We start from the raw sequence: 19,207 nt of genomic DNA, 5'->3' as shown, positions 1-19,207 counted from the left end.
CCATGAGTACATGTAACAATGCTTGCTACCCTCTGAAAATTTAACTTGCCATTAAACATCTCATTTTTTAAAGAATGTTTGAAACGATTACATAAACTGTGTTCGACAGATAGTTTTCCTAAAACATTTTCTTTCTTTCTTTTTCAAAACACGTTTTATATACAGGCTTTCAATCACAACACATTTTTATAACAAAAGCAGAACTGAAAGTTTAGTCATTATAAATTATTGACAACATATCACATACATTTTCAACTCGCAGCAACAATTGAAGACCTACTCGTGGCTTTGCCACGAGCTCTGCTCTAGTTCACATTTGTATTTTGGGAAAATAAGGCATCCTGAGAAACGTCTGAAAGATTGAATTTTTTTTGTACAAATTTATGAACATTAAACTGCCACATTAAACAAGCTTACAAGGATTCGAGAGTTAATTTATTGAATTGAGAAATCGAAATTTATTTTTCCAAAATGAATATTTTTAAGACAATTTAATCCACAACTAAGTGTAAATTACTTCAGTCGTACATGTAGAAGTGTCGCACATTTATATATTCGAAGAATGAGCCCAGATAACAATGAAGGGAAATGTGTAAATTGCGGGGTAGACCTATCAACACTCCGGATAATGGTAAAATGTTATATGAACGAACAAAATATGTAAAAAATAAAATCCCAACAGAAACTGTCTGAAAGTAAATGAATAATCAAGGACATCCTTAGGTTAAATGAAGAGAATAAAGGGTGTTAAATACTTGCCATGGGACGTTGAAAAAAGGCGAACAATTCAGAGTCAAATAACTTTAAGTTTTGTGTAAAAATCGGATAGACTATCAGAGGTGTGATATAGTTGGAATAAAAGAAAAATAGAGCGCTCCCATAGATCCACCACTAGTCTTGGCATTAAAATTTGAACACGTGATAGTATCGATAGACGAGGAATAAATTCGACAGTCGCCATGTTACACTAGAGGTTTAATGCCATGTTTGTGATGAAGGAATTGGTGGGAAAGATATGAAACGTATGAAATTTGTAAATATATTTAATATCATTAAAATTTTTATCAGTTTTATCAGTCGTCAAGTAAAAAAAAAAGATCTACAAAAAAGGTCAGAATCAAGAACGTTAACAATATTTGTGTCCTACTTTCAGTTTACTGGATTTTGCTGTAGTTGTATCAGTTATTTTGTGTAAAATGTTCTGAAATCTTAATTTGATAATTTATGATTTCTGTTTTGCAGAACTCTCAATAAATATCCGGTACGGTACTTGACCATGGTCCCCCCACGTAGTGCCCAGGATGTGTTACGGTGTGATCTCTGTGAGACACCGGTTCCTCCTATGTATTGCGACATTTGCCATATTCATTTGTGTAAAGCATGTGTAGGAGAACATCTTTCCGAGTTTGCCAAAGAACACAAAATTGTACCGTTTGAAAAGCGAGGATCTACAACTAAATGCCCAAATCATTCCTCAAAAATATGTGAAAATTACTGTGAACAATGCGATATTCCAATCTGTGCGCAGTGCATTTCTTCCACAAAACATCAAGGTCATACATTTGTCCACATAGTGAAAATACTGCAAAAACAGAAGTCAGTTTTACAGAAAGATTTACAAGAATTAGAGAAGTTAATTTTTCCCAAATATCAAGAGATTGCATCAAAAATCCCGGTTCAGAGAGCTACCCTTTATACATCTTCACAGAAGATTGCCTCGGATATCAGCAGACATGGAGAAGAAATGCACAGAGAAATAGATCTGATTGTCAAGAAACTAAAACTTGATCTTGATGAAATGGACTCCAAATATTTTACTGTCCTAAATAAGCATGAAAATGACATCAAACATATGCTGTGTGATATCACACAGACAATTGCAGATCTGAGAAAATTAGTAAATTCCGATGACGTGGGCCTTATATCTGCCTACAAATCCAGAAATGCAGAACTCAGAAGATTGCCACCTAAACTGACGGTAACTTTACCAAGCTTTTCTCCCCAGAAAATTGATCAGCACCAAATATACAAACACTTTGGCTCTCTATCAGAATTATCAATTAAAACAGAAGAACACAACTACACAATTGATTCTGCGAGTACTGAGCACTCTCCAACAGAGAGGTCCCTTATTGATGTGCCACATATCATCACAGAGATAAACACCGATTATAGATATGCTGAAAATGTGTCCTGTCTGAGTGATGAGGACATCTGGATTCGGGGTAAGAGCAACATTTTGAAACTGTACAACCTCCAAAGAGGACTACTGAAGTCAGTCCAAACCAAGTCAGGGAACTGTGCAGCGGACTTAGCAGTGACAAGAAGTGGAGATCTGGTTTATACAGATAAAACAAACAGAACTGTAAACATGGTGAAGAATAAAGAAATACAGGCAGTGATTACACTACAGGGATGGAGACCTCATGGTGTCTGTATTACTTATTCTGGTGATATCCTGGTGGTTATGGAAAGTGATGATTGGCAAACACCATCAAAAGTTGTGCGTTATTCTGGTTCCACTGAGAAACAAAGTATACAGTACAATGACTATGGACAAGCTCTCTATTCATCAGGTAGTTTTACTAAATTCCTAAGCGAAAACAGGAATCTAGATATATGTGTGTCTGATTATAAAGAACGTGCAGTAGTGGTGGTCAATCAGGCAGGGAAATTCCGATTTACGTACACTGGTCTTCCCTCTTCTACAGAAAAACCATTTGATCCATATAGCATCACTACAGACAGCCAAAGTAATATCCTGATAGCAGATCTTAACAACCATGGTATCCACATTATCGATAAAGACGGCCAGTTTCTCCGATTTATTGACAACTGCCATTTGGAGAAACCTTTCGGTCTATGTGTAGACACAAGAGACAATCTCATTGTGGTTGATAGCAGAGCATATAAAGTAAAGAAAATTCAATATTACAAGTAATCATAGTGTTCATATTTTCCAAAAGAATGTGAAATGACCAGGAATATACATATTGAATGTAAAAAACAACATTGAATATGTTTATGTTTAAAACATGTCAGCACATAGTGATGCTAGTGTTAATGTAATAGCATACTATACCTTATGATCAGGCTTGTTGTAATAACTAATGTGTTATCATGTACTCCTTTTAATCAATTTATTTGACTAAACAATCCACCTATTTATAATCTATATATTACTAGTTAACATATCGTATAAAATGAATACTATAGTGAAATGTGAAAGTTTTAAAAAAGTTGGTTTTTTACATAGGTTGTGGTTTTACGCTTTTAGCCATACTGACATTTCTTTTCGAGTCAGATAAAAATAACGAAGCTAAGTATAATTATCTCTAACCTAAGTACATGTACTTTGATTATTTTTTTACCTGAAGAGTTGAGATCGTATCAATTATTTTCAAGATTAAATATAACTGATTATCTGTTAATTTTATAGTAAACAACATTTGAAAAATTCAGAATTTCAGAATTTCAGAATTTCTTCTCTTTCACTAAAAGTCCAATTTTGTTTTTGCCTTAACTCTTTTTGTGAAGAATGTAAATGAACTAAATATGTTTTATATAGTTTTGTATAATATTCATGCATACCCTAAATCTTATTTTCACGCATTAAACCAATAAACAAATTCAATAAAGAATTGTGACAACCCCTGTGATTCTATATTTTTTGTATAATGTCTGTTTAAACATGTCAATGAGTATATTGGTTACACATGTAGAGGTTTGTTCTGCTTTTCAGTTGACACTTTTTGTCACTTTTACTTTGAAAGGTCTGTGCGTACAAAATATTTTGTATCATTTAGCGTTTAGTATAGTGTTTTTAATAAATTGCACATAATTTTAAAAGATGACATAATTTTTTCTTCATTGATAAGATTTTCCCGCCAGATCTTTAATAATTTGAGTAAAAGTTGGAGACTTTTAACAAATTTCATTGCTGGTTAAAATCGTGTGCATGAAAACTTCGTACTTCGTCATATTAGGACAACGAAGTCAACATTCAATTTTTTTTATCTTTAATATTAATCAAATAAGGGTTTTTTGCCATATGCTTCATTCGGAAAAAATATTTAAGGAAATGCAATATCTCTGTAAGTTGCACTTTAAAAACAGAAAGTTATATTAAAATGCTTAAGCTACGCGTGTAGATTACAAAAAGTACTTTCGCAAAAACCTTAATAAAAATCACAGTGACTGGTGTTTGTCATTTTTATCGATATGATTAAAATAAGCATATATAAAACGCTGCCCTGCAATACGTTATCTATTTTTCAAGTGCGTAAACCTGTGCTGCTCTAGATTGGGGGTGTTTAGAGGGAGCTCCGAAGGATGATATTCAAGGCCTATGTTCAGTAATTATACTATATGTGAAGTTAATAAGGTTGAGTTTCAAACATTCCGGCCACCTGCTAGATCCGCGCATGATTTTTGAAACCCACAGTTTATATGATTATCCGTTTTCGTTTTTATAAACTATTTCTAAATCCAATAAAACTTTTTGTTGCTTCTGCTTGTATTTAATCCCGTAAATTATATGCAGTGGATTATATTGGAATATAATGCCAAATCAATGATAGAAATATTGGTGATTGTGAAAGAAAATGTTTATTTTTTTTTTTTTTTGGAAAGCGTGCTTACACTGGTTTTTTTTTAATAAATGGGGGCAATAGCAGTTGCTAAAATGCAATTTTAAATCAATGAACATAAAATAAATATTATGACTTGTACATACCATTGGCAGTACAGTTTTAAAGGCGTATACGTAGAAACGATTTCTTTTCCTTTAGTTTTAAAAATTTTCATGTATCTTTTCTTGATCTTACCTTGTAGTTATATAGTTTGATTTTGTTCTTATAACTAATGCTTTGAGTGTTTGAAACTCGGTCCCGAAAACTATTGATTCTATTTCAGGTGTTCATCGCTCACTGATATTTAGAATGGGTGATTTAAAAAATTGAGAAAATTTAATATTAATTTTTAGACACGCATGTTAATGAAGTATGAAGATGTTATCGACGATACGAAATCATCATAATTATTGAAACATGTCAATCCTCAATGGATGATCAAAAACCACATTAGTAGCATAATCATACAATTACAATTATTTAAAATATGGTTTCATAGGCATTCACAAAGCCATTTCACATTTGTATTTTGGGAAAATAAGGCATCCTAAATAAGAAACGTCTGAAAGATTGAAAATTTTTCGTACAAATTTATGAACATTAAACAGCCACATTAAACAAGCTTACAAGGATTCGAGAGTTAATTTATTGAATTGAAAAATCGAAATTTATTTTTCTAAATGAATAATTTTAAGATAACTTAAGGACGTTGTTTACTCAGGTTTTGAGTTCTCAAATCCGGATTGTTAAAAAGTTAAATTTCATGAGTAAAGTTTGTTTTAAATACAAAAAGTAATTATGAAATGAATTATTATTGACATAACAATCGATATTTTTACTTAATTATGGAATTAGGCTCTGACAAAGTTTGACTTTTAGCAAAACAGAGGAAATTCGGACTAAATTGTTCAAATTTTGTTTTCCACTGAATTATTTTTGGTAGTAATATAATATTTAAAGTTGATATTTTATTTGTTAGTCAATATAATTTTGCATAATGTCTGTTGGTTTTATTTTGCTTTTTCGTTTAGATAATCGTATAGCACACACTACAAAAATATTGAAAAATACTTAAAATTGATAAAAGACACCATATCTCAAAATTTTGATCATTGACCTCATGTAAATTTTATGCCACCAGAGAAACGTCAATATACTTAGTTTAATATTATAAATGTTTTAGCATTATCATTATTCAGGTTTTTTGTTATATTGAATCAAAAATTGGTAGTAAATTGAACACCGCTAGAGGAAATTCGGACTAGAATATCTATAAAAATTGTGAATGAAAACTTAATGCTTTGTATCTATTTAATGTCACTACCATTCATAAACTGTATTTCATTTGTCAAAGAGTAAAGCATTTAGTATTTTTTTCACATTTAAGAAAATATCAATCATATTGTAAAAAATTTATGTATTTTTCTTAAATTTTAAAAAAATATTCAATGGCCATGTACTCAAAAAATAGGTTATTGACCTACTTTTTTAAAAATGAAGAATAACACTAATATGTAAGGTCTATAACACACAATAGTTGGTTTTTTATTATCATCAGTGGATTTTTTTTTCATTCTGAGTAAACTTCATCCTTAATCCACAACAAAGTGTACATGTAGAAGTGTCGCACATTTATATATTTTTGTGTAAAAATTGGATATACATAAATTATCAGACGTGAGATACAGTTGGCCTTAAACCTTATTACAAGAAAAATAGAGCGCTCCCATAGATCCACCACTAGCCTTAGCATTTAAATTTGAACACGTGATAGTATCGATAGACGTGGAATAAATTCGACAGTCGCCATGTTACACTAGAGGTTTAATGCCATGTTTGTGATGAAGGAATTGGTGGGAAAGATATGAAACGTAAGAAATTTGTAAATATATTTAGTATCATTAAAATTTACAGTTTTATCAGTCGGCAAGTAAAAAAAAAAGATCTACAAAAAAGGTCAGAATCAAGAACGTTAACAATATTTGTGTCCTACTTTCAGTTTACTGGATTTTGCTGTAGTTGTATCAGTTATTTTGTGTAAAAAGTTTTGAAATCTTAATTTGATAATTTATGATTTCTGTTTTGCAGAACTCTCAATAAATATCCGGTACGGTACTTGACCATGGACCCTCCACGTAGCGCCCAGGATGTGTTACGGTGTGATCTCTGTGAGACACCGGTTCCTCCTATGTACTGCGACATTTGCCATATTCATTTGTGTAAAGCATGTGTAGGAGAACATCTTTCCGAGTTTGCAAAAGAACACAAAATTGTACCGTTTGAAAAGCGAGGATCTACAACTAAATGCCCAAATCATTCCTCAAAAATATGTGAAAATTATTGTGAACAATGCGACATTCCAATCTGTGCGCAGTGCATTTCTTCCACAAAACATCAAGGTCATACATTTGTCCACATAGTGAAAATACTGCAAAAACAGAAGTCAGTTTTACAGAAAGATTTACAAGAATTAGAGAAGTTAATTTTTCCCAAATATCAAGAGATTGCAACAGAAATCCCGGTTCAGAGAGCTACCCTTTATACATCTTCACAGAAGATTGCCTCGGATATCAGCAGACATGGAGAAGAAATGCACAGCGAAATAGATCTGATTGTCAAGAAACTAAAATCTGATCTTGATGAAATGGACTCCAAATATTTTACTGTCCTAAATAAGCATGAAAATGACATCAAACATATGCTGTGTGATATCACACAGACAATTGCAGATCTGAGAAAATTAGTAAATTCCGATGACACGGGCCTTATATCTGCCTACAAATCCAGAAATGCAGAACTCAGAAGATTGCCACCTAAACTGAAGATCACTTTACCAAGCTTTTCTCCCCAGAAAATTGATCAGCACCAAATATACGAACACTTTGGCTCTCTATCAGAATTATCAATTAAAACGGCTATTGGTACTTTGCGGAACGGAACGGAACGGAACGGAACCAGTTAAGAGGCCCCAAAAGGGGAAACAATATTTTTTTTAAACGTCATTATTTCAATTTAACTTATCGTAAATGGAAGATTGTTTTACAAATTTTGCTGTATTAATGAACTGTGTATTACATAAAATATGCTACTCATTGCTCTATAAGTCAATACACGCTTCTTTCCCGAGAAAACCTAAAGTCACTAGTTGTTTTATGATGTTTGAATGACACTTTAAATATAAAGTTGAGGTTTAAACCAAACTCAATTAATCTGTGTGTGTAAAGTCGATGAAAATTACTTAAGTAATCTTTCTTCTGAAAAGATTTCTTCTGGTTCCGTTCCGTTCCGCAAAATACCATTACCCGTGTGGATATTGGTATTTAACGGAACGGAACGGAATCTTTCAAACTTTTTAAATAAAGGAAAACATCATACCAACTACTAGCTGTTTGTTTATTTCTATGTTCTTTTGAGATAAATGAAGCAAATCATTTCATCAATTCAAACATCTTGCATATGTGCATATCACTCCTGTGTTGTGTACAGCTATAACTTTTATTTCATCTATGATACTACATTATTTACACGGATGATATTACTAGTTTGTTCATCAAGCTAGCAATAACGCAATGTGTATCCCATATTACGTAGAATTCTAAAATATAACGAGCACATTCGCAAGGAAAAAGTTTAATATTCATCACTTACCTTCCGTCTGAACAATTTTCTTCTGGTTCCGTTCCGTTCCGCAAAATACCATTACCCGTGTGGATATTGGTATTTAACGGAACGGAACGGAATCTTTCAAACTTTTTAAATAATGGAAAATATCATTACAACTACTCACCGTTCCTTGAATTTTTTTATCAGATTCTTTAAAGATGAATGAGTCTATCAATCAAATCAATTCAGTCATCTTGTGTATTTGCTGATTATTAATTTCAGCGTTTGTGTGCGTGTGCTGCATACAACAACAACTCTGTTTTGGGTTTTTTTTTATCAATTTCATATCATTGTCACGGCAGAACTAACTAGTTGGTTAATTAAGCTAGCAAAAACATAATGCTTTTATCAAGTAGAATTCATATTATACCAAGATCATTCGCAGCGCAGGGATAATATCGATAAAAATACTTGATAGTCTTATTTGAAATAAATTTGAATGAATGATGATATAACAAATGTTGTTACCATACTTATAAATAATTTACTTCTGGTTCCGTTCCGTTCCGCAAAATACCATTACCCGTGTGGATATTGGTATTTAACGGAACGGAACGGAACTGGCTAACAATTTTGAAATATAAAATATATCATAACAACTACTAGCTGTTTGTTTATTTCTATGTTATTTTGAGATAAATGAAGCAAACCAACAAATCATTTCATCAATTCAAACATCTTGCATATGTGCATATCACTCCTGTGTTGAGTACAGCTATAACTTTTATTTCATCTATGATACTACATTACTTACACGGATGATATTACTAGTTTATAACGCAATGTGTATCCCATATTACGTAGAATTCTAAAATATAACGAACACATTCGCAAGGAAAAAGTTTAATATTCATCACTTACCTTCCGTCTGAACAATTTTCTTCTGGTTCCGTTCCGTTCCGCAAAATACCATTACCCGTGTGGATATTGGTATTTAACGGAACGGAACGGAATCTTTCAAACTTTTTAAAATGTGAAACATATTTTTACAAAGGCAACATTTATTCATTATATAATAAATTATTTGATTTTTTTTAGGAAGAATTAGCTAGTTGGTTAATCAAGCTAGCGAAAGACAATGTTTACATCAAGTCAAAGTTTATATCAAATCCATTTGCAAGGTTATAATCATTTTTAAAAATAAATACTTGATAGCCTTATGAGTGGGCTGACTTATTAAGTTGGGATTAAACTTCAATTGCGCTTCCGTAAATTAAAAATTTTGGGAAGGAATTAGACAGTCCTTGTTAGAGAAACTCGAAGATTCTAGGTCAAACTGGATATATATCTTGAAAGACTGCCCATAAGTATCGTCTGCATTCACGGGCCGGGGTCTTCGGAATCAGCTTAGTGAGATTGGAGAGAAAATGCATCGGCAGTAGTTTGCGAAAGGACCATGAAATTCAGAGTGCAATCTTGCAAATTACAATTTTAAGTAATAAGTAGATTTGCAATCGTACAATGTAAGTACTTTGCTATAATATATAAGCTTCTCTCCGCACATATGCATATAGACATGAAAATAAGCGTGCAAACTAAAAATACACTTGCCTATTATCATTCTTCTGAAAACTACATTACCCGTATTTTAATAGATTGTGTATACTATTAACGTTTGACCAAAAATAATATTCCGCTGGCTGACTTTCTTAACTTTCTTTTTAAAAAGCTAACCTATAGCTTGTTTGTTATACATTGAAATGAATAATGATATAACAAATGTTGTTACGAAACTTTTGAATAATTTTCTTATGATTCCGTTCCGTTCCGCAAAATACCATTACCCGTGTGGATATTGGTATTTAACGGAACGGAACGGAATCTTAAAAAAAAAAAAAATAATGGAAAATATCAAAACATCATTTTGGGATATAAGAAGCAAGCTAACAAACCATTTCATTAATATAAAATTATAAATATCTTGTGTGCTTATCTTGTGTACAACGTTAACTTTTATTTCTGTTATGTCTTGTGCATATCTTATTTTGATTACTACATGTATTTTGTACGAAAGATTTTGTGTACGACTTGTTTGTTTATGGGTGGAATACTGCGCCATATTTCTAAACGCTCGATTACTACAGTTTTTTGTAAGCCTTGAATTCCACTGTGTAAGTGTTTTGACTGTTATAATTATGTATTATTAATCTGCTAGTGATGTAATTTACCTCTGTCTTTATTGTCAACTATGCTTAGTTTTGCATATTCTTGTTACCGATGGATTTTAGTTTACCATGTGCTTCAAGTATGGTGCGCCATTTCGTCGACAAACATTACATTTTGAACTTGATAATTACGTACTGTCAGTTTAATAAAGTCAATTGATTACGGTTTTAACTCATTATTTTCTATTCAATTAATGAATTTATTTATAGAATATATTTAAGATATGTTGCATTACTTAATTCTATGTGAAAGGTATATTTAATTGTTTTTCTATGGAAACCAATACCTGTCATTTTTATTTGTATTTTGTTTATTACAGATTCTTATCGCATTGCAGTTATCAGTCAATTAAAATCTTTAATGCTTACTTTATGTCACATTTTGCACGAGAATACTTTAATCACAGGGGCTTGGTTGTTGGATAGTGAATTTCCTAATTATTTGTTCCCGAAGAAAAAATGGATTAAAATTGGTAATCTTATGTGTATTTCTGTGTATTGCAATAAATAAATTCACCGAAACCCCCCGTTTCAATCATGTTAAAAAAGTGTATTCAATGTACATTAAAAAAAGTAAAGGGACGACACTCGCCATTTTGGATTTATAGGGGGTCCTCATTTCAAGCTATGTTTTAAACAAGTTCTTCCGTTTCTCCAACGATTTCTGACGATATATAGGTTGTAAAATGTTAAAATTACTTATTCCTATCGTCTGACTACATCTGTACGCTGCATAATAAACACATCTTTCCGAAATGTACTAGATACTTGCCAAACTTATCGAAAGCGAGGCGTAGTGAGTCAGTAACTAACCTAATAAGTAATAGTATGACGTGCCATAAGGGTAATCAGTTGTCGTTGTGATTGATCTAGCGTTGGTGTGTGATTTGTGCTTTGAATTCATTTGTCTTTATATGTATATTTTAGTTTCTACCGTCGATGAGAGATTTATTGGCCAATAAATACATTTCCGAATATTTTGTTTTATTATAATTCTATGTTAATTTCTGAAAGCAAGTTTTCGAGATTGTTTGTGCATATATACGTCTGTCTGTCGGTGTATACACTTGTCTGTACATGTGCTTTTTTATCTTCGTTATGTGACTGTGTCTATATTATACTTATATTCTAAATCTCAAATGAAGTGAATATATGATGTGTATGCACTGTAAAACTAAATATATAAGATGATGTGAATAACTTGTACATGAAAGTTCGAATAAAAAAAATTACTGAAATCTGATTGGTTTAGACGCAGTTGATAATCCGTTATATTACCCTCAGCATTAGCAACTCCCTTGGCAACGGGTAACACACAAATTGTTACATACGCATACGGTTTGCTGTATAATTCTCGTCATTTCTATGTAGAAGCAGTAAAATGTTCTCTAGAATTAAAGGGGCATGGTCACGATTTTGGTCAAAAATTATTTTTTCGATTTTAATGTTTATAATGCTTCAGAAAGGCATTTTGAATAGACAATCAAAATTTTAGTGTCATTTGTTGACTAATAAGCGAGTTACAGAGCTTACAATTCCTCGCAATGTAAACAAAGCTTGTGTTTACATTTTGTTGAAGTGAAAATTCCAGTTTTAGACCTAAAATGAATGTGTTAATCGTTAGGAACTGATTATTTATGCTTAAAATAAATAAGAATATAGACAAATCAGCTTGAAAAAGATTTTTTACTGGTATATTGAACCTATGTAAACAAAAAAAGGGCACGAGCCTTGTTTACATTATGAAGAATTGTGAGCCCTGTATCTTGCTTAAAACTCACCGACGGGCACCCAAATTTCATGTGATCATTAGAAATGCATTCATAGAGCACTGTAAATAATAAAAACAGAAAAATAAAATTTGACCAAAATCGTGACCATGCCCCTTTACAACATTCAGTATAAAAAGTAAATAGTCCTGTTTTGGAGGGTAACAGTTGAAATTGACACAATTGAAAGTATTAGATAGGCGTACATGGTAACATCCATTTTTTTAAAACTTGATATAAATACAACACAATCTATGATCTGTTGAGACCTGACATAGACTTCATTAAAGCCAACGATATATCCTAAACTATACCACGAAAAACGACACACAAGGCTGTTTAGTCTATCCTTATTTAAATGGGAAGCAACTCCATTTTGTATAAAATTCTAACATCCGGTAATGTTAATGCATTCATGTTTTTTCCGAGCCTGTCGGGAAGGCCCGAGAAGTTGCAATTAGACTGCACTGATTAGTAACACAAACTTACAAGCGGAATACAGAGACACATGATTAAGCACATTTAATCAACATTATGATAATCTGTCTCTTGCTGTATCATGGATATGAAAATTCAGTGACATGCAATCCATTTAATGTGCACATTATATTTTTAACATATAAAGCATGTAAATGTATATTTAGCCATGATCAGTGGCAGTTAATCTCTATTATAAAACTGATCGTACGAACAAAGCCCTGAGATGGCTTTAAAAAAAAAAGATTCCGTTCCGTTCCGTTAAATACCAATATCCACACGGGTATTGGTATTTTGCGGAACGGAACGGAATCGTGAGAAAATTATTAATAAGTATGGAATCCATATTCTTATATTAATATCTATTTTAATGTATTACAAATAAAGCCATCAATTATTTTTGAAAATAATGTTATCCCTCAGAATATGTTTGATATAATATAAAATTCTACTGGATGTAAATATTGTATATTGTTAATTTGATAAACAAACTCGTTTAATCTCCCGTAAACTCCCGTAACAAATACATGTTCGTTATAGATTGAATAAATGCCGTGCTTGTTATGATATTTTTCATATTATAAAAATTTTTAAAGATTCCGTTCCGTTCCGTTAAATACCAATATCCACACGGGTAATGGTATTTTGCGGAACGGAACGGAACCAGAAGAAAATTGTTCAGACGGAAGATAAGTGATGAATATTAAACTTTTTCCTTGCGAAGGTGCTCGTTTTATTTTAGAATTCTACGTAATATGGGATACACATTGCGTTATTGCTAGCTTGATGAACAAACTAGTAATATCATCCGTGTAAGTAATGTAGTATCATAGATGAAATAAAAGTTATAGCTGTACACAACACAGGAGTGATATGCACATATGCAAGATGTTTGAATTGATGAAATGATTTGTTGGTTTGCTTCATTTATCTCAAAATAACATAGAAATAAACAAACAGCTAGTAGTTGTTATGATATATTTTATATTTCAAAATTTTTAAACGGTTCCGTTCCGTTCCGTTAAATACCAATATCCACACGGGTAATGGTATTTTGCGGAACGGAACGGAACCAGAAGAAAATTATTTATAAGTATGGTAACAACATTTGTTATATCATCAATTATTCAAATTTATTTCAAATAAGACTATCAAGTATTTTTATCGATATTATCCCTGCGCTGCGAATGATCTTGGTATTATATGAATTCTACTTGATATAAGCATTGTGTTTTTGCTAGCTTAATTAACCAACTAGTTAGTTCTGCCGTGACAATGATATGAAATTGATAAACAAAAAATGAAAACAAAGTTGTTGTTGTATGCAGCACACGCACACAAACGCTGAAATTAATAATCAGCAAATACTCCGTGGGAAGATGACTGAATTGATTTGATTGATAGACTCATTCATCTTTAAAGAATCTGATAAAAAAAATCAAGGAACGGTGAGAAGTTGTTATGATATTTTCCATTATTTAAAAAGTTTGAAAGATTCCGTTCCGTTCCGTTAAATACCAATATCCACACGGGTAATGGTATTTTGCGGAACGGAACGGAACCAGAAGAAAATTGTTCAGACGGAAGGTAAGTGATGAATATTAAACTTTTTCCTTGCGAATGTGCTCGTTATATTTTAGAAATCTACGTAATATGGGATACACATTGCGTTATTGCTAGCTTGATGAACAAACTAGTAATATCATCCGTGTAAGTAATGTAGTATCATAGATGAAATAAAAGTTATAGCTGTATACAACACAGGACTGAGGAGTAATATGCACATATGCACGATGTTTGAATTGATGAAATGATTTGTTGGTTTGCTTCATTTATCTCAAAATAACATAGAAATAAACAAACAGCTAGTAGTTGTTATGATATATTTTATATTTCAAAATTTTTAAACGGTTCCGTTCCGTTCCGTTAAATACCAATATCCACACGGGTAATGGTATTTTGCGGAACGGAACGGAACCAGAAGAAAATTATTTATAAGTATGGTAACAACATTTGTTATATCAACATTCATTCAAATTTATTTCAAATAAGACTATCAAGTATTTTTATCGATATTATCCCTGCGCTGCGAATGATCTTGGTATTATATGAATTCTACTTGATATAAGCATTGTGTTTTTGCTAGCTTAATTAACCAACTAGTTAGTTCTGCCGTGACAATGATATGAAATTGATAAACAAAAAATGAAAACAAAGTTGTTGTTGTATGCAGCACACGCACACAAACGCTGAAATTAATAATCAGCAAATACTCCGTGGGAAGATGACTGAATTGATTTGATTGATAGACTCATTCATCTTTAAAGAATCTGATAAAAAAAATCAAGGAACGGTGAGAAGTTGTTATGATATTTTCCATTATTTAAAAAGTTTGAAAGATTCCGTTCCGTTCCGTTAAATACCAATATCCACACGGGTAATGGTATTTTGCGGAACGGAACGGAACCAGAAGAAAATTGTTCAGACGGAAGGTAAGTGATGAATATTAAACTTTTTCCTTGCGAATGTGCTCGTTATATTTTAGAAATCTACGTAATATGGGATACACATTGCGTTATTGCTAGCTTGATGAACAAACTAGTAATATCATCCGTGTAAGTAATGTAGTATCATAGATGAAATAAAAGTTATAGCTGTATACAACACAGGACTGAGGAGTAATATGCACATATGCACGATGTTTGAATTGATGAAATGATTTGTTGGTTTGCTTCATTTATCTCAAAATAACATAGAAATAAACAAACAGCTAGTAGTTGTTATGATATATTTTATATTTCAAAATTTTTAAACGGTTCCGTTCCGTTCCGTTAAATACCAATATCCACACGGGTAATGGTATTTTGCGGAACGGAACGGAACCAGAAGAAAATTATTTATAAAATTGATAAACAAAAAATGAAAACAAAGTTGTTGTTGTATGCAGCACACGCACACAAACGCTGAAATTAATAATCAGCAAATACATAAGATGACTGAATTGATTTGATTGATAGACTCATTCATCTTTAAAGAATCTGATAAAAAATTCAAGGAACGGTGAGTAGTTGTTATGATATTTTCCATTATTTAAAAAGTTTGAAAGATTCCGTTCCGTTCCGTTAAATACCAATATCCACACGGGTAATGGTATTTTGCGGAACGGAACGGAACCAGAAGAAAATTGTTCAGACGGAAGGTAAGTGATGAATATTAAACTTTTTCCTTGCGAATGTGCTCGTTATATTTTAGAATTCTACGTAATATGGGATGCACATTGCGTTATTGCTAGCTTGGTGAACAAACTAGTAATATCATCCGTGTAAGTAATGTAGTATCATAGATGAAATAAAAGTTATAGCTGTACACAACACAGGAGTGATATGCACATATGCAAGATGTTTGAATTGATGAAATGATTTGCTTCATTTATCTCAAAAGAACATAGAAATAAATAAACAGCTAGTAGTTGTTATGATGTTTTCCTTTATTTAAAATTTTTTAAACGGTTCCGTTCCGTTCCGTTAAATACCAATATCCACACGGGTAATGGTATTTTGCGGAACGGAACGGAATCAGAAGAAATATATTCAGGAGAAAGATTACTTAAGTAATTTTCATCGACGTTACACACACAGATTAATTGAGTCTGGTTTAAACCTCAACTTTATATTTACAGTGTCAATCAAACATCATAAAACAACTAGTGACTTTAGGTTTTCTCGGGAAAGAAGCGTGTATTGACTTATAGAGCAATGAGTAGCATATTTTATGTAATACACAATTCATTAAAACAGCAAAATTTGTAAAACAATCTTCCATTTACGATAAGTTAAATTGAAATAATGACGTTTAAAATAAATCTTGTTTCCCCTTTTGGGGCCTCTTAACTGGTTCCGTTCCGTTCCGTTCCGTTCCGCAAAGTACCAATAGCCATTAAAACAGAAGAACACAACTACACAATGGATTCTGCGAGTACTGAGCACTTTCCACCAGAGAGGTCCCTTATTGATCTGCCACAGATCATCACAGAGATAAACACCGATTATACATATCCTGAAAACGTGTCCTGTCTGAGTGATGAGGACATCTGGATTGGGGGTAAGAGCAACATTTTGAAACTGTACAACCTCCAAAGAGGACTACTGAAGTCAATCCAAACCAAGTCAGGGAACTGTGCAGCGGACTTAGCAGTAACAAGAAATGGGGATCTGGTTTATACAGATAAAACAAACAGAACTGTAAACATGGTGAAGAATAAAGAAATGCAGACAGTGATCACACTACAGGGATGGATGCCTTGCGGTGTCTGTAGTACCTCCTCTGGTGATATCCTGGTTGCTATGAACAATGATGATTGGAAAACACCATCAAAAGTTGTGCGTTATTCTGGTTCCACTGAGAAACAAAGTATACAGTACAATGACAATGGACAAGCTCTCTATTCATCAGATAGTTGTACTAAATTCGTAAGCGAAAACAGGAATCTAGATATATGTGTGTCTGATTATAGAAAACGTGCAGTAGTGGTAGTCAACCAGGCAAGGAAATTCCGATTTACGTACACTGGTCTTCCCTCTTCTACAGAGAAACCATTTGATCCATGTGGCATCACTACAGACAGCCAAAGTAATATCCTGATAGCAGATCATGACAACCATGGTATCCACATTATCGATAAAGACGGCCAGTTTCTCCGATTTATTGACAACTGCCATTTGGAGAAACCTTTCGGTCTATGTGTAGACACAAGAGACAATCTCTTTGTGGCTGATAAGAAAACATGTAAAGTAAAGAAAATTCAATATTACAAGTAATCTTAGTGTTCATATTTTCCAAAAGCATGTTAAATGACCAGGAATATACGTATTGAACGTAAAAAACGACAATGAATATGTTATGTTTAAAACTTCTCAGCACATAGTTATGACAGTGTTAATGTACTAGTATCCTTTACCTTATGATCAGGCTTGTTGTAATAACTAATGTGTTATCGTTTGCTTCTTTTAATCAATTTAACTGACTAAACTGTCCACCCATTTATAATTTATATATTTTTAGTAAACATATCGTCTAAAATGAATAATATATTGAAAGTTTTTAAAAAGTTATTTTTTTTTCTTACATATGTTGTGGTTTTATGCGTTTAGCCATACTGACATTTTTTTCGAGTAAGATAAAAATAAAGAAGCTGAGTCTAATTATCTCTAAGTACTCCCTAAGTACATGTAGTTTGATAATTTGTTTACATGAAGCTTTGATATCATATCAATTATTTTCAAAATAAATTATAACTGATTTACCTGTTTCTTTTATAGTACTGCCGAAAATAGATCAATGAAACAAAGTTTCAAAAAAAATTTGTCAGAATATCTACTCTTTCGCTAAAAGTCCAATTTTAAAGAAGCCTAAACTCTTTATGTGAAGAATGTAAATGAACTGAATAATTATGTTTTATATAGCTTTATATTACATTCATGTACGCCTTGAATCTTAATATCACGCATTACATCAATAAACAGCTTCAGTAAAGAATTGTGACAACCCCTGAGTTTTTATATTTTTGTACAATGCTTAAAACATGTCAATGAGTATAGTGGTTATACATGTAGAGGGTTGTTCTGCTTTTCGGTAGACATTTTTGGTCACCTGTACTTTAAAAGGTCTGCACATTCAACATATTTTGGATCATTTAGCAAATAGTGTTTTTAATGATTTGCACACAAAAAAAATTATTTTATGCGATATTCAACATTTTAATAATGGCATATATTTTTATTTCTTATTTTTTATTAATAAAATTTTTTCAACAAGTCTACTAATTTGAGTAAAAAATAATTTGAGACTTTTAACTTATTTTATTGCTGGTTGAATTCTTGTGCATGAAAACTACGTCGTATTAAGACAAAAAAGTCAACATTCTAATTTGTTTTACCTTTGTTTTTAATCAAATAAGGTTGGGGTTTTTTTTTTTTGCCATACGCTTCATTCGGAAAAAATCATTAAGGAAAATGCAATATCTCTTTAAGTTGCACTTTGAGAACAGATAGGTCAATTAAAATCCTTAAGCTGGGTGTGTATATTACTAAAAAAATTGCTTTGGCAAAAACCTTAAAGACTGTATTGTAAAACAGGGAACAACCTTCTTAAGGTATTAAAAATCCACGGACTTGGTAGTACTAAGCTCATATAATTTTTATATCAAACTGGATGATTGTATTTTGTTCGATCAAACCTTTATTATTATGAAACCAAATGTTCTATTAAATATTTTATATATTTATATTTTAATTAATGTCTTTATAATATATATCAAAATTATTAAGTTTAAATGAATGCATATTTTCATCTGCAAATGTTTCGTTTATATACTGGTGAAATATGGAAGAAGGGCGTGGAGATTTCAATCTTGTCTGCTTCTATATGAATTACAAACGCATTTTTTAGAAATGGAGTAATAGATACATATCTACTGAATATCATTTCATTGTTGTTATATTAA

At 31.9% G+C, this 19,207-nt stretch overlaps 2 protein-coding genes across 2 annotated transcripts; both read left to right on the top strand.

Moving 5' to 3' along the window:
* Nucleotides 1-935: 935 nt before the first annotated feature.
* Nucleotides 936-3,456, top strand: LOC128163800 (tripartite motif-containing protein 2-like). Its single transcript, XM_052827465.1, has 2 exons — nt 936-1,022; nt 1,243-3,456. The coding sequence occupies exon 2, from the start codon at nt 1,277-1,279 to the stop codon at nt 2,939-2,941; it is 1,665 nt and encodes a 554-aa protein (XP_052683425.1). The 5' UTR covers nt 936-1,022; nt 1,243-1,276; the 3' UTR covers nt 2,942-3,456.
* A 3,269-nt stretch (nt 3,457-6,725) lies between these two features.
* Nucleotides 6,726-19,203, top strand: LOC128163801 (uncharacterized). Its single transcript, XM_052827466.1, has 2 exons — nt 6,726-7,552; nt 16,651-19,203. The coding sequence occupies exons 1-2, from the start codon at nt 6,754-6,756 to the stop codon at nt 17,520-17,522; spliced, it is 1,671 nt and encodes a 556-aa protein (XP_052683426.1). The 5' UTR covers nt 6,726-6,753; the 3' UTR covers nt 17,523-19,203.
* Nucleotides 19,204-19,207: the final 4 nt, after the last annotated feature.

The sequence above is a fragment of the Crassostrea angulata genome, chromosome 9, assembly GCF_025612915.1.
Source record: "Crassostrea angulata isolate pt1a10 chromosome 9, ASM2561291v2, whole genome shotgun sequence".
Lineage (NCBI taxonomy): Eukaryota > Metazoa > Mollusca > Bivalvia > Ostreida > Ostreidae > Magallana > Magallana angulata.
This window is presented reverse-complemented; position numbering and strand designations above follow the sequence as displayed.

Excerpts from the sequence above, each read along its gene's own strand:
- LOC128163800 (XM_052827465.1), top strand. The coding sequence starts at position 1,277 with ATGGTCCCCCCACGTAGTGCCCAGGATGTGTTACGGTGTGATCTCTGT.
- LOC128163801 (XM_052827466.1), top strand. The coding sequence starts at position 6,754 with ATGGACCCTCCACGTAGCGCCCAGGATGTGTTACGGTGTGATCTCTGT. Across the intron at positions 7,553-16,650 it reads ATCAATTAAAACGGCTATTG|AAGAACACAACTACACAATG; the intron begins GTACTTTGCGGA and ends CCATTAAAACAG.